Raw genomic sequence first — 25924 nt, 5'->3', positions numbered from 1 at the left:
TATACTGTTCTAACAGCTTTACATATATTGTTGTAGTTTTCACAGAAGCCTTGAGGGAGGAACTATTCAAAATGAGACAAAGGTGCTTGTTCAGATTCACACCCATGGTCTGGCACTGCTACCTCTTAGGTGAACTGTGGGGCCCTAATAGTACGAAAGAGCAGGCGTCGCAGGACCAACCTAGACGGTGTCCAAGCGCCCCTATGTCTGAAGGTACCAGATGCTGGCAAACACGACAGGTGCCCACCTGCATTCCAGTCTTCTGACACATTGGCCCTGATTTCCCTTTCCTTGTGAGCCGCAGGCTCCCATCACCTGCGCAAAGGCCACCTTGACCTTGCCTTTCTTCTTCCATCCCCAGCAAGCGAGACATTGAGCTGCTGCTGAAACTGATCGCGAACCTCAACATGCTCTTGAGAGATGAAAATGTGAATGTGGTGAAGAAGGCCATCCTCACCATGACCCAGCTCTACAAGGTGGCCCTGCAGGTAGGAGCTCCCTGCCCACCTGGGGCTGTCCCAGCCTGACAGGACTCATTCATCTGTTAGAATTCAAAACCAGCGTCAGATCACATCTTTCAAGGTCAAGATGTGCTGTCAGTCTTTAGGAACAGACAACGAGGGGCTCTAAATTCTAATGGCCCAGGAGTTGCCATTAACCTATCTTTCCCTGCATCCATCCATCCATTTATGCATTCCGCAAATGTTCCCCGAGAACCAGCTCTTGTGACCAAATGGGCCAGCTGGGTCCACACTGTGGTGTGTTACATTAACATTATTGAAAGGAAGAAATCCATTTACTCTCTGCCACCACCTTGTGAGGTCAGCATTGTTGTTCCTTTGGCTTCTTTAAGGTCTGAGCCTTCAACACTCGGCCTTGTCAGTACCTCTGAACCTTATGAGGGCGGGACCAGGCCTGGCTTGGTCACCAATGGGTCCTGTCCCCCGCATCACCTAGCCCAGGGCCAGGGACGGAGTTGTAACTCAGTGGACGTTTCCCCAGTGAATGTATTTATCATCGTTTATGGATCTCTGAGTTGTGGTGGAGTCGGTGATTGGTGTCCTGTCTGTCCACCCCTCCCCGACCCACACACACAGTGGATGGTGAAGTCACGGGTGATCAGCGAGCTCCAGGAGGCCTGCTGGGATATGGTGTCGGCCATGGCTGGGGACATCATCCTGCTGCTGGACTCTGACAACGACGGCATCCGTACCCACGCCATCAAGTTCGTGGAGGGCCTCATTGTCACCCTTTCGCCTCGCATGGCTGACTCGGAGGTGCCCCGACGCCAGGAGCACGACATCAGCCTGGACCGCATCCCTCGTGACCACCCCTACATCCAGTACAGTGAGTGCCCCGTCAGCTGGTGCCGTTGGTCTGTCACTGCACCGGCTCCCTTCTCCTCCTCCTTCCCCCTTTCCCCCTTTCTTAGTTTTTCATTTCTGGAAGCAGTTTAATACAGTGCTTAAGAGCCCTGATGCCATTCAGATCTCAGCGTTACCTCTTACTCATGTGAGCTTGAGCAAATTACTTCTTTCTGAACTTTATCTTCCTTTTGTAAAATGAAAGTGGTAGTAGTACCCTTCCAGGCTTTTAGTGCTGTTCCATGAGAATGTGAGCACTCAGTAGTAAATACCAGCTAGTTATACAGTTTTTCTGATTGCAAATTATAAAAATAGTGCATGCACATTTTAGTCCCAAGCGATAAATATAGAGGAGTAGAAAGGGAAATTACTTCCTTCCCCAGTCCTGCTTTTTAGAGATGAACACTGCTAAGAGTATTGTTTCCTTTCGGACCTTTTCTATGCAAATATAGGTATTTATATGTGTATATTCATAGTTTCTATGTTTGTTGGGTTTGTTATTTACAGAAAACAGGGCCATGCTTAATACTTCCAGCTGAGAGGCATGAAAATGTAGTGTCTTGTGTTTGAATCTCTGCTCTGCCATTGAGCAACCGACCTATGCTCTCTGAGCCTGTTTCTTCATTGGTAAATCCGGAGCCGTTACTATGGCATCTACTTTAGGGTGTTAGAATGAGCTTTTGGTGAGTTTATATGGCTGGCATAGTAAGCATTCCACAGATATTGGCTGTTCTTCTATATTGTTTGACCACCTTTTGAACTCAACAAAAATTAATTTATATCTTTTCCGAACAGTATCATGTTCAGATGTTCAAAATATTCCATTAGAATTGGCTACATTACATTCTATATTTTATTCACTGTTTTGTATAATGTCGCGTCCAGTAGGTTTTTGCAAAGAAATGTCAGGAAAGATATTTGCCACAGTTGTTAAGAGTTAACTTTTGGGGACTGGATCGAGGAACATGGTGGTTTAAAGAATTTTGAGTCCTTTATCTGTGTGTTGTCACATGTATACATATTCAAAGTTTTACATCAGTGTAGTTCAGATTCCTTACAGTCGGATATTTTAAGTTACTTTTACTTTGTCAGTATTGCAAGCCCACGCTTTGAGCGTCATCTCTTATTAATTAGACTAATTATTAATTAGACATTAGTCTAATTAATAATTAGCCATCCAATTAATAATTAGTCTAATTATTAATTAGACATCTACTATTATTAGTCTAATTATTAATTAGACATCTACTATTATTAATAGTATTTTAGTCAGACTCATCATGCACTGAATCTCCTGAGTTTTTTCAGCCAGTCACAGCCATCTATGTATGAGGATCTTTCTTCTTTTGGTCCCAAAGACTGCTCTCTCTGGAGGCCAGGAAGAAAGCCCCCTACTAACTGGTTCTCTTCCCTCCCTCATTAGATGTGCTATGGGAAGAAGGCAAGGCAGCCTTGGAGCAGCTGCTCAAGTTCATGGTGCACCCCGCTATCTCCTCCATCAACCTGACCACAGCCCTGGGCTCCCTGGCCAATATTGCGCGCCAGAGGCCCATGTTCATGTCTGAGGTGATTCAGGCCTACGAAACCCTCCACGGTAGGTTGGTTCCCTCCCTCACTTCCCCTGTCCACAGACCAGTCTCCTCTTTTCTGAGAAAATGTGGGCTAAATAGCCCCTAAAGCATTCATCATCATCAATCTAGTAGGTTATGGACATAAGGAAGGATTCTCTAGATTAGATACATATCTTTCAGTGATTGCACATGACAGAAATGTGCTTCAGAGCTGGTTTTAACATTGAGTTATGTGTGGGTGAAGTGACCTGGTGTCTAAGTACTTTAAAATACTCAACTCTAAAAAAAAAATAAAATAAAATACTCAACTCTTCCCCGCTCTCCCCTAAAAAAGCAGGGAGGATAGATGTGCCAAGATCAGTGAAATGTTGATGGCTCCATGGTGATTCATTACCCTGCTTTCTCTACTTCTGTGCATGTGTGAAACTGAAAAGTGTGGGGCTGAGGCGTGAGTGTGTGAAGATCATGAGTCCCTCCACCTCTCCTGGCTCTTACGTGTCTCTTTCCTAGGGTAGCAAAGATGGCCCCCAGTTGTTCCAGGCTTCCATTCCATCTACTTGGCAACCCCATGGGAAAGAGAATGTCTCCTTCCCAGCCATTCCAGCAGAGGTCCAAGGGCTCATTGTTTCTGATTGGCCAAGAAGACATTGTGAGCCTGTCTCCCAACCAGTCACAATGGCCAAAGGATTGCAGTGTTCTTACTGCCCCTGAGACTCTTGCCCACTTGGACTGAGAAGGGAGCCAGGGTGGTTCCCTCAAAGGAAAATGGGAGTGTTCTTGGCTGAGGAAGTGGGGAAGGATGCTGGGCAGGCACAATTGCAGGCATGCTCTTTTGCTTTGGAACAGGGGAGACTCACCTCTCAAGGTGATTGTTAGACGTTTGAAGGTCATTCTGGTGTCAGGGACCAACAATGAACTGTTGTGGCAGCTCAGTTGAAACATCTTGCAGGTGACTATCGCTTTCCCTAGGACAAGTGTGTTGGAATTTCCAGACCAAGGTAGAGGAAGATGAGGCTTAATGTTTAATAAAAGGGAGGCTGAGTTTTCTGTTTTAAGGTTGACTAATACTGAGGGAGACCTCTCAAGGGAATATCGCCTTGTACAGGGGGAAGGCCATACCGTAGATCTGAGAGTGAAGGAGCTCTGCTAGGAGATGCCTGCCACCACTGCTCAAGCTGGGGCTTAGGAAGTCAGGCGGGCAGGGCCCCAGGAGCTCTGTCTACAGCACAAAGCTCTTGCTACTTTTCTCGCAGCCAACCTGCCCCCAACGCTGGCCAAATCCCAGGTGAGCAGCGTGCGTAAGAACCTCAAGTTGCACCTGTTGAATGTGCTGAAGCACCCAGCGTCTTTGGAGTTCCAGGCTCAGATCACCACCCTGCTGGTGGACCTGGGCACGCCTCAGGCGGAGATCGCTCGCAACATGCCCAGCGGCAAGGATGCCCGCAAGCGGCCCCGAGACGACTCGGATTCCACGCTGAAGAAGATGAAGCTGGGTGAGCTGAGGAGCCTGGTCAGGCCTGGCAGGAGGTGGTGGCAGGGACTGACCATGTCCAAAATGTCTAATTATTTACCGGAGACCGTAAGCTTAATTTACATGATAAATTATATTGTGTAAATATGATGACATACAATAAGTGATGTCAAAGTAAAATTATTAAAGAATATAATATATTCAAAAGTAATTATGAATTGCTTAAGTTAATACAGAAAGGAGTAAAATGAAAATAGTCTCCCTTTCATCCCTCTCCCCAAAAGTAACAAAGCTACAAGTATTAACACTTAGGTTTTCTTTCAGAAATGCCTTTGACATGTAGAGTTCTCCTTCCTGTGAAGTAATTTTGGGGGCGGGGGTGGGCGGTGCTGCGCTGCAATACACAGATCCCATGATGCTCCCACCCCCCAACCCCCCAAAAAAAGAAAGGATGGAATTTTGTTTTTATTTTTTTCATTTTGAAAAATAACTTATTGGGTATGAAGAGTGAGGTGGAGATCTGTTTTTTTCCACCTATCAACCTAATTTTTTTTTCCCTTTATTTTGGCCGCTTCTTGGGGCATGTGGAATTTTAGCTCCCTGACCAGGGATTGAACCCACAGTCCCTGCAGCGGAAGCAGGAAGTCCTAACCACTGGATCTCCAGGGAATTCTATAAATTTCTGATAGCAGTTTTCCAAAAAAATCACACCAGTGCATGCCACCCCAGCAGTGTGTGAGTGCCAGATACCCCACTGGGTAAACCCTGGGTATAAATGGTATCCTTGGCTTAAATTTGCTTTCTTGCCTGTTTTGGAGCTAGGCTGTTTTACATTTATTAGCTGTTTGCATTTATGTGAAGTACCCATTCTATTGGGCTTTTCAGCCTTTTGTAATTGAATTGGAGGGGCCCTTGCTTAATGCAGGGTATTAGCGCTTTGTTACACGTGTTGCAGACTTGACGAGATTGTGTAACAGGTCATATTTTTGCCTTAATCTACTTAAATCATCATTCTGTTGAACATTCCAGCTTTTCCACTTTTATAACTACAGCTTCAGGGAACATCTTTGCACACAAAGCTTTTTCTCTAAGGTTCATACTAAATTAGTTTTTTCCCTTGAGCTAGAACCTCTGTATTTGTATTCACCCAGCCTGTTGTTGATAGAAGTTGTATGCTATATCTCTGTACCGTCAGTGTTTCTGTGAATTTTCTGTACATTTTACCTTAGGTATATCTGTAAGTTGTTTTTTTTTTTCCATTTATTTTTATTAGGCTAATTACTTTACAATATTGTGGTGGTTTTTGCCATACATTGACATGAATCAGCCATGGATTTACATGTGTTCCCCATCCCGCTCCCCGCTCCCTATATCTGTAAGTTTTTAGGGTAGATCCTAAAAGTGGAACTGCTGTGTTGAAGAGGTATACACGTTTAAAATTTTGACCTGCTATCAAACTGCCCTTCCCAAAGGCCATACCAGTTTACACTTCCACAGTTCACACCCCCACTAACAACTGTCACTACTTTTTTTTTTTGGTCCATCATATAGGCAAATTTGTTGTCTTATTAGGGTGTTTTACATTTTCTTGATTCCCAGTGAGGCTGAGCACTATTTCCAAGATAGGTATTTTTAAACAATAAAGCTCTGTGAGCTTATTAGTTAACTTTTTTGTCTTCATGGAGCTTTGTGTGATCGGCCAGGCTAGTGTTTCCATTTCTCAGATGAGGAGAACTGAGGCCTAGAGAGAGGCGGGTAGTTCCCCAGGGTCACATGGCTGCACTGCTCCTGTCTGCTGAAGCTGCAGAGGGGCAGGGACCACCAGGGGTACCTGGGAAGAGAGAAGGGCCCGGTGCTCCCTCCAGAGAGCCAGCATCTTGTCATCTCCTCCATCCCAGAGCCCAACCTGGGGGAAGACGATGAGGACAAGGACTTGGACCCAGGCCCCTCGGGAACCTCGAAGGCCTCAGCCCAGATCTCAGGCCAGTCAGACACAGACATCACGGCCGAATTCCTCCAGCCTCTGCTGACACCTGACAACGTGGCCAATCTGGTGAGGACGCGTAGGGCCTTTTCCCACAAGGCAGGGAGGAAGGGTCTCCAGTCTTTCCCTGCCTTTCTGCTCCACACTGCCTACCTTTTGCACATAACATCAGACCTGAAACACTTCTGTTTTCAGGGTTGGGAGGGTGTGGTCCACTGGGCCTTCCTCACCTTGGATGGACCTCTTCTTAGATGATCTTTATTCCTTTAAGAGGTCACTTGTCACACCGCCCACCCCCCCATCATAGTTCCCCGTTGGGTTTTTTAAGTCTCAATCTAGACCCACCCACTCTCTCTCCTTTCCTTTGCACGGAGGGCCTATTAGGTCTGTTAACTGGAGCATCAGCCCCATGACTTGTTCCTTATGTGGTGTGGGATTGGCATTGGTGGGGTGGGATGACCAGTGTTATTTTTAGATTTTCAACGATGTTCTGCTCCAAAGTAACAGAACCATTGGTTTGAGTTGATGAGGCAGTTGGAGTGGGGGAGGGGCGAGGAGGTGGGAGGGTGGTGGTCCTCACATCAGTCTTCTGGCTGTAGCAGCACCGAGACCTTTTTGTTGGACGCTCGTGGCGAATACCTCTTCCCATGCTCGACAGCAGTCACCATCAGCTTTCCCTTCTCTCTCCCTAGAGGCTCCAAGGGGGTTAGTTGCTGGGCAGTTGGGGCAGCGAGGAGTTTACTCCCCAGCTCACATCTCTCTGGTGAGCTCCAGGCCTGGGTGTCTGGCCACTTGCATCTTTCTCTCCTTGAGTGTTTTATAGGTACCTCAGACTTCACATGTCAAAACTAAACTTGTGAAATTTCTCCTCCCACTCCAATACAGGCCCATGGCCCGGCCTGTGTTCTTGGCACACATGCCTCTTGTCCCCACACCAGAAACTTGGAAGTTCAACTCTTTGCTTCCTCCTCACCCCCAGTCCTTCCCCTCTTCCCCACCCCACTGACTGACCCCTGCCCTGTCCAGGCCCCGCCCTCTTCCCACAGAGGACTACTTCTTCCTGGCTCTGCCTTCTACTCTCCCTGCGGCAGCCAGAGGCATCTTTGTCAAGTACAAGTCATGAGGCTCCCCTGCTCAAATCCCTGCCAGGGCTTTCTGCTTCCTTCCAGATAAAACTTAAATTCAACTTGCCTTAGGCCATCTGATTTGGCTTCCATCAACTTGTTGTACCTTATCTATCCCTGTCACACTCCAGGAAATTGTCTTTTTCAAATTATTGGCATGTAGTTGTTCATAGGATTCTTTTACTCTCGTAATACCTGCTGTCTCTGTAGTAATGTGCCATTTTTTTGTCCCTAGTACTGTGTCCTTCCTCTTTATTTTGTATATTCTTGCCATAGATTTGCTTGTTTTAAGCCATTTCAAAGAACTGGCTCTTAAGTTTTTTGGTCATCTTTCATAACCTTTTCTGTTTTATTTCTGCTGTCTTTTTTTCTTTTTTCTTTGTTTCTGTTGTCTTTCTTTCTTTCATGTTACTTTCTGTCAATGTTTTTCCCCAAAGTTAAATGCTTGGCTTATTAGTGTTCAGTCTCTGATAGCTCAGTTGGTAAAAAATCTGCCTGCAATGCAGGAGACCCCGGTTCAATTCCTGGGTCGGGAAGATCCCCTGGAGAAGGGATAGGCTACCCACTCCAATTTTCTGGCCTGGAGCAAAAGAGTTAGATGCGACTGAGTGACTTTCACTTTCATTTTTCTTCCAATGTAAGCATTTGAGGGTCCTATTTTCCATTTAAGTACCATTGTAGCTGCATCTTACATGTTTTATTTCATTATTTTTCTCTTGTAGTTATTATTTAAGAGCATGCATTCAAACTTCCAAGCCTGTAGGGGGGCTGAAGTTATCTTTTGTTACTGATTCCTGACAGACGTGGATATGTTGTTCTAGTGGGGTACTGATTTTTTGTTTGTTTGTTTTAAATCAATTTCTAGCTCATATTATACTCTGTCACTGAACCTCCTTCCACTCTCCGGGCAGAGTACCAGCTCTGGTGCCTCTTAGGCTTCTCCCATGCCGTTCCCATACCTGGAATTTACACACCCACCTGCCCGCACCACTGCAAGGCCTCACTCTGTCAGTCTGCTTCCAGCCCACCTCTCAGTTCTCGGCCTACATGCCCCTGCCTGGAGGAGCCAAAGCTGTCCTTGACCTTCCTGGTGTGACCCCTGGCACTCTTTCCGTCTCTCGTATGCCACCCACACTGCATCAGTACTCGTTTTCTCTCTCACTTGCACAAGAATCTGTGATCCATGAGAGGGAAGCCCAGGTCTGTCCTCATCACTGCCATTTTGCTAGCATTGGCCTGGGTATGGAACCAGCATTTGTTGGGTCAATAAGTAAGGAAGGTTCCTGGCATCTCGCAGGTCCTCATCAGCATGGTGTACCTGCCCGAGGCCATGCCTGCCTCCTTCCAAGCGATCTACACCCCAGTGGAGTCAGCAGGCACCGAAGCCCAGATCAAGCACCTGGCTCGGCTCATGGCCACGCAGATGACGGCCGCAGGACTGGGGCCAGGTGAGTGCCGCAGGGAGCTGACCAGGGCCGGGGTTGGCACTGGCCACTGGGCTCTCCTTACTGGAAGAGCACCTCTTGGTCGAAGTGCCGATGGAAAACCATATGAGATCTCAGGTGTCAACAGTCACAGGTCCCATAGATGTAGTGAGTACCTAATATTTTCAGGCCCTGGGCTTTGAAGTCCTGCAGACTTGGGTTTGAGGTCTGAGAGGACCCAGACTACCTCAGCCACTTAATAACTGTGTGTCTTTGGTCAAGTTACTTAACCTCTCTGAGCCTCAGGCGGTTTCCCATTCTCACTGTGCTACTGAGGTTTAAATTAGGTACAGTGAAACTCACAGCTCAGAAGTGTACAACTTAGTGGATTTTCACAAAGTGAACATGCCAGTGTAAGCACTGCCTCGGTGGAGAAGGACTGTCACCGGCACTCTGGAAAGTTCCTTCTTGCTCCTTTCCAGTAGACTCAAGGCATCCCCTGTCCCCACTTCTGTCTCCATAGGTGAGTTTTAGTTTCGAACTTCTATCAGTGGGCTCATAGCCCCTGGCTTACTTTAAACTCAGCATAAGTTTTTGAAGTTCATCCATGTTGCTGTGTAAACCAAGCGTTTATTTTTTATTGCTCATTAGTCTTCCTTTATGTGAAGAGGCCCCCATTTGTCCACACTCCTCTGCTGACAGACCTGTGAACTCTTTATACAGTTTCTAGCTGTTATGAATAAAGCTGCTGTGCCCTCATTTGTGTTGAGCTTATATGAAGGAGTGGAATTGTTGGGTCGTGATTTTGGGCATGTTCAGTGCTGTTTGAAACTGCTCATCAGCTTTCTAAAGTGGCGATACCTGGTATTACTCCGACCAAAAGATAATGACGTTTCTTGTTTGAATCTCAGTCGTTTTATTGCAAAGTGGGGATGAAAAATGTTGCAGCTCCAGAAAAGCATTTTGCAGATTTTTTTTTTTTCCTAATTTTTTGCCTTTTTGGCCATGCCATAGAGCTTGCAGGATCCTCGTTCCCCAACCAGGGATCCAACCCACGCTTTACAGATTTAAATGAATTTCGGGTGTGCAAGGCTTAAGAGTGGAGCCTGGCCCACAGGAGGTCCTTGGGTGGGAGCAGGTGGTTCCGACGCACCACGAGCTGGTCTGCTGCCTTCCCCTCAGGCGTGGAGCAGACCAAACAGAGCAAGGAGGAGCCCAAGGAAGAGAAGGCGGTGAAGCCGGAGAGCGTCCTGATCAAGCGGCGCCTGCCAGCCCAGGGCCAGGCCATCTCGGTGGTGGGCTCCCTGAGCTCCATGTCCTCCCTGGAGGAGGAGGCGCCCCAGGCCAAGAGGAGGCCGGAGCCCATTATCCCCGTCACGCAGCCCCGGTGAGCCCCCTGACAGGTGCTGGTGCAGGAAACTGGGGCCTGGTTGTGGCGTGTGTATGACAGACGAAGGCAGATAAAGAGAGATCGGTCTGGGCCAGGTTCTCAGATTCCAGAGTCAATGCCATAACCACTAGACCTTATCTGCTGTTTTCTTGTATACAAAACTACTGTCTTATATCTAAAGTGGGGCTGATCGTATCTGTCTGTCTTTGAGGATGAGAGAGAATTAAATGAGTTCACAGTGCTGGTTAGATGATTAGATCAGATGGCTCTTGGGTGGACAGTGATCATGAGGTAAAAAGCACTTGGCGTGGTTTCTAGCACGTAGGAAGTGCTCCTGGTTGCTCCCATTACTGTCCCCATCATCACCTGCCTTACAGACCACAGAATCCAGCCTCTCCCCGCCCTGTCCCCAACCCAGGCTCACCAGCAGCGCCCTGCCTGACCTGCTGCCCCCCAAGCTCTCCGTTCTCCTTGCTCCCTCCTCCCGTCACACCAGCCTCTTGGTTGGCCAAGCACATCCCCACGTGGAGGCCTTTGCACTCCCTGTTCGCTCTGCCTAGAGAGCTCACCCCCAGACACTTGCGGGTCTGATTCCCTCACTTCATTCAGATCTCACATCGTCATCCATTGCCTGCTCCTTATAGCGGCCTCCCCTCAGATACTGTGTACCAAACCAGAAGAGCATCCTCTGCCTTCCCATTGCCCTGCAGTGCCTCATGGTCACGGGGGAGTTGGAGGGACAGCGTGGAGTTGTCTCTGTCTGTATAGCCTGGGGTGGGGCCTGGCTTCCAGAAAGGATGTTCAGAGTCACCATGTCCCTGTCCCTACTCTTGCACATAGGCTGGCGGGCGCCGGCGGGCGCAAGAAAATCTTCCGTCTAAGTGACGTGCTGAAGCCCCTGACGGACGCGCAGGTTGAGGCCATGAAGCTGGGCGCTGTGAAGCGGATCCTGCGGGCTGAGAAGGCCGTGGCCTGCAGCGGGGCCGCCCAGGTGTGCCCCCGTCCTCCCAGCCCCTCCTCCCAGTCCCTCTCTCCAGGAGCCTGCCTCACGGCCCAGCGGAGAGACGGGCCTCAGGGTTAACTCTCCCTGGCTTCAGACCCCAGCACTGCCTCTCCCTGGCCGCTTCTTCCAGCCTCACTGTCACCTCCCATAAAGCAGATATGATAGCAGCAGCTCCTCACAGGCAACGTGGAAGAAAATGTGTGTGGACACGCGTGCTCTGTCCCCCAGCACTGGGTGGCTACAAGGAAGAGCCCCCTGCACGCGGGCTGTCTGGGTGGTTGCTCTTGCTGTGGTTCACAGCATTCTTGTTCTTTCGCCACAGACTTACACACCCACACCTGCTTTAAATCCTGATTCTGCCACGCTGGGATTGTAACCTCAGTCAAGTGGCTTTTTCCCCAGTTTTTGAAGTTTAGTTAAACAAATAGTATATGCTTTCTGTTCAAATTACTTCCAGGCCATAGGGGGACCATATGTCTTCTTTGGCCCCCATCTGGGAGCCATCCCCCTGACAGAAGTGACCAATAAACAAATTCAGGGGATCCTTCAGGATCATTTTCTGTGTACTCAAGATAATACACCTAAAAATTTACCTATTTATATTTTAGATGCACTTTAGATACAGTGTAGCTATTTGTAATTTTATATATCTACGATTTAGATATTACTCCTAGAAATTTTGGCTATTACTCCTAGTTTTATTCTGTGTTGATTATTTTTTTCTCCCTTTTCAGTTTTTTTCCGTTCATATAAATGAGACCTCTTGAAAATAAGGCTCTTCAGCTTTCCTTCCTCACTTAACACTGGGCCTGCGCTGGCTCCCTGAGGCTGGGCGGGAGCAGACGGCAGGGCACGGTTGAGGGTGCCGGGCACTGCCCGCCCCCCACGCTGACACAGCTCCTCGCTCTTATGTCAGGTGCGCATAAAGATCCTGGCCAGCCTGGTGACGCAGTTTGACTCGGGCCTGAAGGCCGAGGTCCTGTCCTTCATCCTGGAGGACGTCCGGGCCCGCCTGGACCTGGCCTTCGCCTGGCTCTACCAGGAATACAACGCCTACCTCGCAGCTGGCGTCAAGGGCGCCCTGGACAAATATGAGGACTGCCTCATCCGCCTGCTCTCTGGCCTGCAGGAGAAGCCGGACCAGAAGGATGGGTGAGGGGGCGGCCCTGCACCCCACTGTCCTCAGGGGTCCCCTGTCCCGTGTCCTGCGTTTTCTCTCTGGGCTCCAAGCAGCTCTTCATCAGCACCCGAGTCAGTCCTCCACGCGCCCGTCCCGAGCCGCCACCTCTCCCCGCCCTCAGACCAGGTCTCTGCACTGTCGCTGTGTCCCCCGGCTCTGCCGCTTGCTCTCTGACAGCTCTGTCACTCACCTCGGCCTCTGTTTTCTCCCATGATGTGTGAAAACAGTGCCGGCTTCAGAAGCCTGTTCTGGGCGTCAGCTTCTCGACATCCCCGTCTCTTGCCTCAGGTGGTTCTGTAGCTTCCTCCTTGTTCTTGACCTCCAGCATATCCATTCTCCAGCAGCACAGGTGACATTTGATAATGTCAAGCCTCTATGTCCCCACTAAAAACCTTCCATTGTCCTCAAGATAAAATGCAACTTCCTTACTAGGCCTCTGGGAGATCTTGTATAATCTAGTCGCCACCAACCTCTCGAGCCTCTTTTTTGGCCTCTATGCTTTTCCCTGCCCACCCCCTACCCCCTGCCCCGACTTTAGCAGCACCAGCTTTCAGTCCTGTGTGCTCACACATGCCAAGCTTGGCACTTTTCTGTTCTCTACCTGGGGTCTTCTCCGCCTATTCCTTGCATGGTCAGCTCTTTCTTATCTACCAGCATGACTAAAGCATCTCAAAGCAGCCTTTGGTGGTCACCATGTCTGAAATACAACACCCTTTCCGACTCCCCCCCATCATTCCCTCCCACTGCTGTTTTAGACAAGCTAGGAATCCCCATTGGACAAAACTGAGTTTCACAGAGGCAGTCTCTGCCTATGTCACCTCCTCCCCACCCCCCCAGGCAGCATTTGAACCCTACTCTGTTGCTTCCAGAGCTCTGTGACTCCACAGGGGGTTGAGCGAGCGCTCTGTGAGCAGTCCTGCCACCTCTAAGCTGCAGTCAGCAGGAGGGGGAAGCCCGGGGGCCTCTCCTCTGCAGCTGTACCCCTTCCCTCCCCCTCTGGCAGGATCTTCACCAAGGTTGTGCTGGAGGCGCCGCTGATCACCGAGAGCGCCCTGGAGGTGATCCGCAAGTACTGTGAGGACGAGGTGAGGATGGGCGTGGGCGGGGCCATGCTTGCTGCAGCCTGAGGTGGGCTGGGGGGCTCTGTGAGGGACCTGATCTGACTAGGCAAGAGAGACACCCCCGAGGCACACCTCGGTGCCCTGAGCTCCAGCTCCCCTCCTTCCTGCCGCAGAGTCGCACCTACCTGGGCATGTCCACTCTCCGAGACCTTATCTTCAAGCGCCCATCCCGCCAGTTCCAGTACCTGCATGTCCTGCTAGACCTCAGCTCCCACGAGAAGGACAAGGTGACCCCCCACCCCTGCTCTGTGCTGGGCTACACTCAGCCCTTCCTCTGTCCCGAGTCACCAGCCCCCTCTTTTCCACATGCCCCTGAAGGTTTCTGGGCCTGCTGCCCGTCTTGTGATAACTTGGTGGTGGCGGCTTTTCCATTCTTGATGGTACAGGGCTGCTTAGCATGTACACATAGACACACACCCCCTCCCCAGGAATGGCAGTCCATTTCGCTCTTACTCCGCCCATGTTGGTGCACCCCCTCTTAAGGCCTGGTGCTGTGCTGGGACCTGGGGGGACACTGACCAGGTGGGGAGCCATTGTGACCACACAGCCTGTTCAGTGCCTGGAGTGGAGTCGGGTGTGCAGCCAGGGAAGCGAAGCTGTCTAAGGAAGACTTCTGGAGGAGGGGTCGTGTGAGCCAAGAGCTGCACTGAGGGGACGGGTGTGCCCTGCACGGAGGGTCAGCATGTGATTGAGAGGCTCTCGGTCCATCCCTGCTCCCGCCTGCCACCAGCTCCTTCCTGACATCTCAGGGCCGTTCACTCAGCAAACCCTCCCTGCTGGCTCGGCCCTGTGGTGCCGCTAGGGACAAAGCAGTGCCCAAGACCGGGCCCTGTTCATGTGGCTGCCAGCAGGGGATGTCTGAGTGAAACAGGATCTGGCCAGTGACAGGCATGCCAGCAGTGGGAAGCTTCTGTGCCAAGTCTCAGAGCTGGGGAGAATGCGGTCACTTGAAAAAAAGTGAGGGCTTCCCTGATGGCTCAGACAGTAAAGTGTCTGCCTGCAATGAGGGAGACCTGAGTTCAATCTCTGGGTCGGGACAATCCCTTGGAGGAGGAAATGGAAACCCACTCCAGTACTCTTGCCTGGAAGATCCCATGGACAGAGAAGCCTAGTAGGCTATAGCCCACAGGGTCGCAAAGAGTCGGACACGACTGAGCGACTTCACTTTTTTGAGGAACTGAGGAAAGCTCCTTCCAGTTGGAGTATAGCAAGCAAGACAAGAATGAACGATAAGAGATGGGACAGGGCAGGTAGACGGTGGGGTGGTACAGGGCCTTGAGTTGGGCCAGGAAGCCTCTCTCCCAAGCAGGTGACCAGCCTTGGGCACAGTAGCTCAGCCCTGCCGGACCTTTCTCAGACCTCAGCTTGCTTTCACACCGATGCCACCAAGTTCAGGGCAGCCGTCCTCCCCTCCACCCCCGCTCCTCAGGTGCGTTCCCAGGCCTTGCTGTTCATCAAGCGCATGTACGAGAAGGAGCAGCTGCGAGAGTATGTGGAGAAGTTTGCCCTCAACTACCTACAGCTCTTGGTCCACCCCAACCCGCCATCGGTGCTCTTTGGAGCCGACAAGGACACAGGTTTGGCTCAGGTTCTCCAGAGGTGTCATGAACTAGGGGAGACAGCCCACTGGGGGAGATAGCCAGACAGTAAGAACTGGAACGAGCAAGCCTCGGCGAAAGCAGGAGCCTGCAGGAACCCAGAAGGGGCTCCTGGCCCAGCCTGAGGGGTCAGGCAGAGTGTGGCTGGAAGCCGAGGACCAGGAGAGCGAGCCAGTGATGGGACTCCAGGAAGGGCCAGGCAGGTTCTTTGCAGACCATTCCCTTAGCAGAGCTCTGGGTCGTCCGGCATTGCAGACCAGGAGACCCAGGCCCCCAGGGAAGGGACCACTAACCTGGAAGGTTCTGGCCATGGCAGAAAGCAGGGGGCTTCTGGGAGCACAGGAGCCCCAGCGCAGCCTGGGTGCCGGGCCAGCTTCCCAGGAGATGTGCTGGCTCTGTGACCCTGAGGTGGTGCAGAAGAGGAGCTGGGGGCTTCCCTGGTGGTCTAGTAGTGAAGACTCCATGCTCCCAGAGCAGGAGGCACAGGTTCGATCCCTGGTTGGGGAACCAAGATCCTGCCACACAGCGAGGTTAAAAAGAAAAGTGTTAGGCGCAGGGTTCTAGGCAAACAGAGCAGCATGTGCTGCTCTGCCTCCAAAGTGGGGGCCCCAAGGGGCTGTCAGAGGAGGCTGTGACCCCAGCACACAGCCCCAGAGGTGGGCAGCCCTGAACAGGAGCTGGCAGGGAGAGCAAGGTGAGGCGTCCCCTGAGGGCCCCGGATGGTGGTGAGAGTGCTGAGTAGAAGAGGGGCAGGGTCAGACGTGCTCTTGGGAAGATCTGTCTGAGTCGGTGGTCAGAGGAGACCAGATGGGAATGTAGGGCAGAGACTTCCAGAAGGGGAGCAGGTCTGGTTGCACGCGATTTCCCAGAGGACTGGCTTCCTTCCCTGGGACAGTTTGTTTCCAGGCCCAACTCCCACTCCTTTCCGTGCCTGCAGCCCCCCAAAAGGATCCAGGCGCTGGGCAGGGGTGGGGGGAGTGGGGCTGGCCTGATCTTCCCCCACCCCCCCCCTTAGAGGTGGCCGCACCCTGGACCGAGGAGACGGTGAAGCAGTGCCTGTACCTCTACCTGGCTCTCCTACCTCAGAACCACAAGCTGATCCACGAGCTGGCGGCCGTGTACACGGAAGCCATCGCCGACATCAAGAGGACAGTGCTGAGGGTCATCGAACAGCCGGTGAGGCTCCTGGCCCGCCAGGCTCCGCCCACCGGTGGGCCGGGCTGACCCAACTCCAGCTCCGCCCCCGAATGTTCTCCCCCTGCTGAGTGCTGAGACTAAGGTTCATCACCCCGCCACCTCCATCCACCCCTGTGAAGACAGCAGGGTAGCCCTGTAGTTAAGAGCTTCCAGTCGGACAGACCTCGGTTCACATTCCATCTGTCCCTTTCTCACTGCGTGACCTTGCACCCTTCAGTTAAAACCGAGCAGATAATTCAGACCAGCAAGCTTGTTGGAGCGATTCTGTGACCTCATGCCCATGAATACTTGTCTCCCTGTTGTCATGTATGAGCCGTCCCTCCCCTGCCTTGCTGACAGGAATCTTTACTTGTCGTGGCCAGAGTCCCTCCTGCTCCTCTGGAGCCACAGGGTCACCCACAAAAGAAGCAACTCAGTTACAGGCTGGCCTGTGAAATTCAGAATGTCTGTTCTTCCCTTTTGTCACCAGATTTGAAACTGCTCTTCTCTGTCTCCATCCCTGACATTTTATTACTGAGAATTTCCACCATAAACCAAAGGAGAAAATGAGGCAGGTTAATTCCCACGTACCTGCCTCCCAGAGTCAAGGGGGTCCTTACCTGTAACGTGGGAGTAATAGTCTGGTTGTGAGGAGGAAGCAGACTCTCCTCCCCATTGTCACGGCGAGCCCACCGGACTGTGAGCTCCTTGAGGGCAACCACTGTCGGCTCCGCTTGCGTTTGGGCAGAGGAAAGCGTGGGCCCTTGACGCCCGGCCCTCCTCCGCTCCCTGTGTTCGGTGCCCGCGGGGGGTCAGGGGGAGGCAGCAGACGCAGCAACAGGGCGAGCCCTGATCCGAGCCAGCAGCAGAGCTGGCACCCAGGTGGTCACAGGGGGAAGTGGGCAGGGGTCACTTGTGCCTGCAGAACCCAGAAATGTCTTCACCACGGAATTGAAGAACAGCTTGGGCATCAAAGGTCAGGCTGAGTCCTAGAGACCAGGCCTGGCCTGCCTGGCGGGAGGGCCGCGTGACGAGAGTGCAGGAAGGAGCTGCAGGAGCCTGTGTGTGTGTGAGGTCGGGCGGGCGAGACCCGGGCGCTTCTGCCAGCCCTGCCCACCTTCCCCAGACTTCCCCCGCTTCTCTGAAGCCTGACGCCCATTCTTTTCTCCCTCTGCTTTATTGAGATACAGCCAATATACAACCTTAGCTTAGCTTAAGGTCTACAACAGTGATTTGATACATGTGTATATTATGTATACACACATGTATACATGTGATTATTACCATAAGTTTAATTAACATCCATCACCTCAAAGAATTATTAATTTTCTTCTAACAATGAGAATATTTAAGATCCGCTCTCTCTTGCCAGTTCCTCCTCCAGAATCCCAGTGTCCTCCCAGCTGCCTGGTTTCTGACACCTCCCCAAGCTGAGCCTGGGCCTCCCCAAGCTCTCCCCCTGGGCCCCCGTCCCCCTCACGCCGCCCCGCGTCTCTGTCGTCTCTCTCCCTGTAGATCCGGGGAATGGGCATGAACTCACCAGAGCTGCTCCTGCTGGTGGAGAACTGTCCCAAGGGGGCGGAGACGCTGGTCACACGTTGTCTGCACAGCCTCACGGACAAAGGTGCCTCCCGGGACCCCATCCTTTTTCCTTCTCCTCCTCTGTCCAGGCCCTCCCCACTTCCCTTCCCAGGACCTGGGGATCAGAGCTGCTGGGTCCTCATATACTTGGCCCTCTTGTGAACCTCTCCCCATCCTTGGGCCTCAATTTCTCTGTGCGGAAGAGTGCACTGCTAAAATGAATTTGAGAAACCAAGGGACCAGGGATTTCTGCTCTGAAATGGAGCAGCCCCTCCCCACCCCTGCCACACACCCACCACCATTCGTTTCTCCCCCTTGGTGTCCACTCACCCCACCGCCCCCAGCCCCCGAGCCTCCTGCTTATTCCTCTGCCTGCAGTGCCCCCATCCCCGGAGCTGGTGAAGCGGGTCAGGGATCTCTACCACAAGCGACTGCCAGACGTCCGCTTCCTCATCCCAGTGCTCAATGGGCTGGAGAAGGTACGGAGCTGCACGCCTGGATGCCCCCACCCACGGGGACACGCCTGGCGGGGCGGGGAGGAGGGAGGCACCCAGGCGCCCTTGTCAGATGCTGTGAGCACAGGCTGGGTCTTGTCTGGGTCAGTCTCTACTCGGCAAGCCCCGCCCCTCTCTGAGCCTCAGTTTCTTCCTCCTGTCGAGTGAGTATCCCAGCGATCCACCACTGCCCGCCCCACCCCGTACACACGATCGTCCTGAGGACAAAGTGGAGCCACAGGAGCAGGGCAGGGGGCACCTCCCCTTGAGCGTGTGCTTCCCCTGCCCAGGTCTTGTTCCTCCTAGGCTGTGGGACCTCAGGTGAACCTCCATCTCCTCTTGTAGGAGGAGTCATCAAGCCGGCCCAGGGGCTCACCTGGGGGGTGATGAGGCTGGGGCTGGGTCAGGCCCAGTGAGCTGGGAAAGCTAAACCTTGAGGGGCCAAAGAGAGGGAGAGGACGAAGGTACTGGGAGGCTGGGTGAGGTCAGAGCTTGCCCCTCACCGCCCAGGGCGAGCAGTGCGGAGGCTTCTCTGGAGCAGGCAGGGGGCGTATCTGACCTGCCCTCCCCTGCCTTGCCCTTGTAGAAGGAAGTGATCCAGGCCCTGCCAAAGCTCATCAAGCTCAACCCCATAGTGGTGAAAGAGGTCTTCAACCGCCTGCTGGGCACCCAGCACGGTAGGTGATGTGTTAGCCTCCCCACCAGGGGCCAGCTCAACCCTGGCCCTTGTATTATCCCTCCCCAGCGGCTCCCCCAGGAGACCCCACCTCAGGTGGCAGGAGGAAGGGGTCCAGGAGGTGAGATGTGGAATGCTGGGGGAGGGATGCCACCACATTTTGGTGTGGGGGTGTTCATCTTGCTCTCTGAGGCTGCCATTCAGACTTGGCGACATCTCAACATCTGTCCCAGAGCTTCTGGGCCACCCTCCCGTGATACTTGGGTGATGGTTTCATCCACATTGAGGACAAAACTGTGGGACTGAGGGCTGACTATAAGCATCTTCCCTTCCAGGACCTCAAACACGGGCTCCATCCTTGCCCTTCCTCAGCTCTTGCCTGAACCCCTCCGGCTGTGGGGGAGGGGCATTTTGTTCGAGTTTGGACACGCCCTGGTCCAAAAGAAAGAACTTTCAACCTAGACAGACTATCAGATAGTGTAGGGTAGATTCCTCAGCCTTCACCCCAGGGGCTGGAGCTAGGGAGGGTGGAAGCTGTCTGTTCTGCACATGACTTGGTGACTTAAAACAGACACGTGAGCGTCTGGGACCCTCGACACCCCACAAGAAGAGTGCCGTCTCCCCCAGCCTCGCCCCAGGTGGCATTCAGCCCGAGCACTGTTTGCCAGTCTGTGGCCTGGCCCCTCTTGTCCTGTCTAGCAGACGCCCCTGCGCCTCTCTGCTGTGCTGGGGACCTGGGATGAGCTTGTCCTCGCCCTGCCCTTGTGGGTGCACAGCCTGGGCCGGGACAGGGGAGAGTGGCCGAGTCACACGAGAGATGGTGGGGGCCCAGTGCGGGGGGGCGGGGGGCCCAGTGAAGGCCTGACAGGCCTCTGGTTGGAATGGTTCCCAGCTGCCGCCTCCTTCAGGTGCCTCCCGATGTTTTCCGCTGCTCCAGCCCTCTGCACCCCTAATCCCAGAGGGCGCCTTGTCTTCCTCTGCTGCTCCCCCAGTCTAGGGGGGCGTGGACCTGTCTCTCAGGCCTCCATACTGTCTCCTCCTCCTCCCCCCACTCCCCCTGCTGCAGGTGAAGGGAACTCAGCCCTGTCCCCCCTGAACCCTGGAGAGCTGCTCATCGCCTTACACAACATCGACTCGGCAAAGTGTGACATGAAGTCCATCATCAAAGGTGAGGCGCACCCCCCCCCATCCCGACCCCCCTCTTCAGTGGCCTGGCCATTGCGGACCTGGGGAAGAACCTTGGGCTGGAGTCGGCCCCCTCTGGAATCAGCCAAGACGGAGACTGTGCTGCCCACAGCCCCGTCTCAGAGCTCCGGACACCCAGCCTCACTCCTTTCCATCATCCGTCCTCTCCTTCCTTCCTCCCCCACCCCATCTAAGGAAGTGATGCACCCCCTGTGCACCAGCACAGAGCGGTCCTCAGGAAGGGTGGGGGACCCTCCCTCCCCGGCCCCATGGGCCTGAGGAGTGAAGAACACAGAGCCCTTGGCCAAGCTGGTCAGAGGCAGGGCAGGCAGCGCACAGACGGCGTTGTTGGACCGGGAGGGCTGAGCCAGGAGAGCGTCCGTCCCGGCCGGGCAGTAGGTGACCACCTGGCCGGCTCACAGTTAGCAGTTTCCTAATGGCAGCTGTCACTGTTCGCCAGCACTTGGCCTGAGCCGCGCTTTCCTAAGCGCCTCACAGGCCCGCCCACCCAGCCACACCACTCTGTTCCTGGTAAGTATGCCGAGTTCCGTCTTGTAGTCGAAGTGGAGGTTCCAGAGAGGTTAAGTAACTTGCTCAGGGCCACCCAGAAACTAAGTGGTGTGGTGGACAAAACAGAATTGAAAGTTGGGGGGACCCGAGTTGGAAACCTGGTTCTGCCTGCAGATGGCCTCCTGGGTCCCAGGGCGGCACTCCCTCCCTCGGCGCTCCCTTCCCTCCCTCCGCGCTCCCCTCCATGTCCTCCGCGGCTTCTGGCCCAGAAACCATGTTTCCCAGAGGCAGGCGCCCTTACTGTCCCCTGCTCTTCTCAGAAGAGAGCTGTCCTTTGCTTCCTCCTCTCTCCTTTAAAAGCCGGGAGGGGGTTTTCTCTCTTGCCACCTAGTTTCTTGTCCCACCTGAAGTAGCTTCAGTGATGTATTTCCTAGTCTTCCTCGGCAGATTCTCTCAGAAATCTTTAGGTCAAGAGAGGAGCTTCTGAAAATATTAAACACATGCTACAGCTGAGCGGGAACTCAGGTCTCTAGTGGAAGCGGTGAAGTGTGTCAAAGCTGAGGCTCCGGAGTGGTCATCTTACATGCCCTGGCCCCTTAGGTGACCTCTGGAAGTTACAAGCCCATTCCCGAGGACAGTACCCACACATGACCTCGTGTACCGTTTGAGGGGACTCAGACTGTGCCAGCATGGCCTGGCTCTGAAACTGCAGAGTGGACCCTGGCTAGATCTGGTGGTTTGGGGGCGGGGGTCTGGTCAAGACAGGAGGTCAGGCTGTAACCGTGCAGGCCCCGCCTGCCGCTGATACCCGTTCATGGACGCAGGTTTAGTCCTTGATCTTACACATGGGAACCGGGCCTGGGGGGAAAGGGGCTTTACCACAGGTCACACGCGCAGCCAGCAACCAGGCCCTGGAGATGTTGGCAACGCCCCACGTGGTTTCTTCATACAAACCCAGGCCCACACGGAGCCTCTGTGTTGCTGAGCTCTCGGCAGCCCTTCAGCTGGTCTCCCTCCTGGCTCTTCATCCCAGAGCACGCCTCTCTGCTCAGGCCCTGTGCTTTTCTCCACTGCACCAGTGACCCTGCTTGACTTAGCTCCAGGTCCCGTTTTGTGCCCCATCGGACTCCCCAGTGGCTGACAGTATAAGCACTCACCACTGGCATTCACTTCCCCTTAAACCACCCTCTCTCTCTGGTGAGCTTTCCTACAGCTGGACCTGTCCAGCAGGCTGGCCCAGCGATTAAGACTCACTGCGCACCTCTGCTCAGCCCTGTGCCGGGCCCTGCTGAGGACACAGCAGGAATGGGGACAGTCCTGGCCCTGCCCTCCCAGGGCTCACAGGCCTCCCCTCCAGTAACAGTCCAGAGTGAACAGGACTGGGGCAGAGGGCCCAAAGGGGCCCCCGACTCTCCCTTGGGTGGGATGTTAGGGAGGGCTCCGTGGAGGAGGGGACACCTGAGCTGAGACCGCGGGATGAACAGGGGTGAGGAAGCAGGAGAGATGATCCATGCTAGCATGGCCTGGTTCTGGAACTGCAGAGTGGACCCAGCTGGGTCTGGCCGAGGGTGGTGGTGGAGGATGCGGTCGGGCTGTAATGGTGTAGGCCCTGCCCACAGCTGGTCTCTCATAGACCCCAGTTCAAGTTCAGACTTGCTCTCTTGAGGGCCTGTGGCAGGTACAGGGTCAGGTTGAGCTTTTGAAAGACCTCACAGGCTGCTGTATGGAGGGTGGGTGGGAGGCCCAGGAGGAGGCTGGGGTGGAGCTACAGGGGAGGAGAGGGAAGAAGGCTGATTTTGGAGGCATTCTGGCAGAGCAGGCAGAAGCCAGTAGCTACCCAGACAGGAGGAGAAGGAAGAACAGCCTCTGTTTCTGGCGGGTCCTCTTGCAGTTCACCTTCTGCGCTCCCTGCAGCCTAGGTGCCCTCCCTACCCTGCCTCCAGCCTCCTCCCTGCGTGTCTACCTGCCATGCCTCCAGCCTCCCTCTCTTCCTTACAGGAGCTCCCCTGCCCCCATTCTTTATAGGCACCCACCTCTGCTCTCCATTAGCCTCTCAAGGATTGGGGGGCCTCTCTTCTAGCTCAATAAAGACTTCCTGGTTGACAGACTCACCTGGCAAGTGGTGTTTGGGGCAGAAGGGGTTCAGAGGCAGTTCCCGGAGTCTCCCCAGTAGCAGTGGATCTGAGCACCACTGGTCTCACTGATTTGGGGTCTCGCAGGGGCCTGCCCTCGCGGGGTGCTTGTGCTGCACCAGCCCGCCTCGGGCCCTTCCTGGCGCTCATCGTAAGCCCAGACTTCCTCTTGCCCTTCCCTCGTGACTGTGTGGACTGTGACCTCCACATCCCCCCAGGCCTGGTAGCGCCTGAGCACCAGCGGGAGCCTCGTGCACTGGGTTGAGAGCAGGTAGTCTCTTGACCAGTCTGCTGGTGGAGACCATGGCTCCTGTCCCATGAGGGATTACTTATGGGAGTCACAGCTGCTTCCTTCCAGTAGGAGTGGAAGTGCCACGCCATCCCAGTCAAGCCACAGTGGGTCCCTGGGGATAGGCAACATATCTTTCTCCCCTCACCCTTTCTGGGCATTATTCTCCAAGAGAGAGGACCAACGTCTTCCCACGGCCCAGTGGGGCTTCCAGGAGATGGACGTGTCCTCTCCCTTAGACCAAGCTCCCAGGCTTTCCAAGGGTCAGATCACAGTATCCGCTTCTGCTGGGTGGGTGGGGAATCTGTCTTGCCTGGAGCTTCAGGGAGTTGGGGCTGGGTCTCCCCTCACACGGGCAGATCACAGGGCTGAGGCTCTTTAAGGGGTGGTGGGCAAAGGGGACAGGCCCCCTCTCCGCCTCCTCGCAGCCACCAACCTGTGCTTTGCGGAGCGGAACGTGTACACGTCGGAGGTGCTGGCCGTGGTGATGCAGCAGCTGATGGAGCAGAGCCCCCTGCCCATGTTGCTCATGAGGACCGTCATCCAGTCCTTGACCATGTACCCCCGCCTGGGGGGCTTCGTCATGAACATCCTGTCCCGGCTCATCATGAAGCAGGTAACCCGCCCCAGCCACCCTGGTCTCCCAGGCAGGGGGCTGCAGCAGGACGCGCTGCCAGCAGACTTGAGGCAGAACCCCAGGCTTTTCCAGCCGGTTTGGCCCCTGTCCCAAGGGAGCCCTCGTGCAGAGAACAAGCTTTACCATGACTGGCAGACTGCTGGGACAGTGCAACCCTCTAGGGGTCACTGCGGCAGACAGCTGTAGGGTGGCAAGGTGACAGGTGAGGCTGTTGGGTGGTAGGACCAGACTGAGAGGCGCACGTCCCGGGGGGTGTGGCTGCCCCTTCAGAGTCAAGGTGGTAGTCACTTAGTTGTGTGCAATTCTTTGCAACTGCACAGACTGCAGCCCACCAGGCCCCTCTGTCCATGGGATTTCCCAGGCAAGAACACGAGCGGGACGCCATTCCCTTCTCCAAGGGATCTTCCTGACCCAGGGATCTCCCACACTGCAAGCGGGTTCTTTACCATCTGAGTCACCAGGGCTGCCCCTTGCCCCCCATCATTTGGCACTCAGTCGGACAAGAGGCATCTGGAGCTGAAAAATGACCTCATTTTTCAAGAGAAGCTAGAAATGTTTTATGAAACAAATTAAAAAAACCTCTATCCACAAGCCTTCAGACTGGATTCAGACCACAGGTTGACACTTTGCAACATCTGACTTAGAGGTTAAGTGCAGATGCAGGCAGATCTGGGGGTCAGATGTCGGTTCTGCCCTTGGTACCTGTGTGACCCTGGACGAGTCCCGCACTTCCCCCGGCCTCGTAGGTTTAGCAGGGCTAACGTCACCCTCTAGAGGCGGCGGTGAGAATGCAGCGAGGCATGGCCTTCTTCCCTGAGGTCTTTGTCCCAACTGCTGTGGCGGGCTGCCTGCAGGCCCCCTCACGACTGCTCCCTCCCTGCCCGGTCCAGGTGTGGAAGTATCCCAAGGTGTGGGAGGGCTTCATCAAGTGCTGTCAGCGCACCAAGCCCCAGAGCTTCCAGGTCATCCTGCAGCTCCCACCCCAGCAGCTGGGGGCCGTCTTTGACAAGTGCCCAGAGCTCCGGGAGCCCCTGCTGGCCCACGTTCGCTCCTTCACCCCCCACCAGGTACCCCTGGGTGTGGGGTGGGTGGCCCCATGGGTCCAGCCCTGGGGGACTGGGGTGGGGCCGAGGGCAGCCCGGCAGTGTCACGAAGGTCCTGGGGTCTGGAGAGCCAAGGACACCAAGGGTCTGAGGGGGACTTAAGGGAGGGGGTGTCTCCGGGTCAGAGCTCTCCACAGCGCCCCCATCTGCTTTTCCCTCAGCAAGCACACATCCCCAACTCCATCATGGCCATCCTGGAGGCCAGCGGCAAGCAGGAGCCAGAGACTAAGGAAGCACCTGCTGGGCCCCTGGAAGAGGTGAGGGTCCCCCGCACCCCTCCTACCCACACCAGCCATTTCTGCGGGGAGGGGCTGGAACTGGGGCTGGGGAGACGGCAGCCCCTTACTCCCTGTGCCCTCTCTGCTGTCTGCCTCAGGGTGGTTTCCATCTTTTCCCCACCATCCCCTTGAGAGCAGCCTGAGTCTTGGGTCCCAGCTGTCCCTGAGGTTTTTTGTGTTGCTCCGCACCCCCAGGATGACTTAGAGCCTCTGGCCCTGGCACCACCTCCGGCCCCCCGACCCCCTCAAGATCTCATTGGCCTGCGGCTGGCCCAGGAGAAGGCCTTAAAGCGGCAACTGGAGGAGGAACAGAAGCTGAAGCCTGGGGGACTGGGAGCCCCCTCCTCGTCCTCGTCATCGTCCTCTTCCTCCGTGCGGCCAGGTCCCGTCCAGCCGGAGGAAGCCATTGATTTCCGGGAAGAGGGGCCTGAGTGCGAGACCCCGGCCATCTTCATCAGCATGGACGATGACTCGGGGCTGACTGAGGCCGCACTGCTGGACTCTAGTCTTGAGGGACCCCTACCTAAGGTAGGGATAAGTGCCCCAGAGCAACAGAGGATGAGAAAAGTCAGGGCCCGGGGTTAAGTGTGTGTGCCCAATGTCCAAGGCAGGGAGGGGGCGGGAAGGGTAGGG

General features: G+C 54.2%; 1 protein-coding gene across 1 annotated transcript in view; it reads left to right on the top strand.

Annotated features, from left to right (window-relative positions):
• SYMPK (symplekin) overlaps positions 1–25924 on the top strand; it is a 33627-nt gene that overhangs the window by 7391 nt on the left and 312 nt on the right. Inside the window, exons 6-26 of the mRNA XM_043436102.1 lie at positions 362–488; positions 1098–1347; positions 2788–2958; positions 4189–4428; positions 6305–6459; positions 8812–8962; positions 10121–10325; positions 11169–11319; positions 12248–12483; positions 13515–13596; positions 13746–13859; positions 15062–15209; positions 16246–16406; positions 17922–18030; positions 18366–18466; positions 19068–19158; positions 20224–20325; positions 23702–23889; positions 24801–24977; positions 25175–25270; positions 25487–25819. Coding sequence (XP_043292037.1) covers positions 362–488; positions 1098–1347; positions 2788–2958; positions 4189–4428; positions 6305–6459; positions 8812–8962; positions 10121–10325; positions 11169–11319; positions 12248–12483; positions 13515–13596; positions 13746–13859; positions 15062–15209; positions 16246–16406; positions 17922–18030; positions 18366–18466; positions 19068–19158; positions 20224–20325; positions 23702–23889; positions 24801–24977; positions 25175–25270; positions 25487–25819 — 3388 coding nt within the window. The remainder of the gene's footprint in view (positions 1–361; positions 489–1097; positions 1348–2787; positions 2959–4188; positions 4429–6304; positions 6460–8811; positions 8963–10120; positions 10326–11168; positions 11320–12247; positions 12484–13514; positions 13597–13745; positions 13860–15061; positions 15210–16245; positions 16407–17921; positions 18031–18365; positions 18467–19067; positions 19159–20223; positions 20326–23701; positions 23890–24800; positions 24978–25174; positions 25271–25486; positions 25820–25924) is intronic.

The sequence above is a fragment of the Cervus canadensis genome, chromosome 18 (genome assembly GCF_019320065.1).
Source record: "Cervus canadensis isolate Bull #8, Minnesota chromosome 18, ASM1932006v1, whole genome shotgun sequence".
Taxonomy (NCBI): Eukaryota; Metazoa; Chordata; class Mammalia; order Artiodactyla; family Cervidae; genus Cervus; species Cervus canadensis.
The sequence above is the reverse complement of the archived record's forward strand: the minus strand, read 5'-3'. Positions and strand labels throughout refer to the sequence as shown.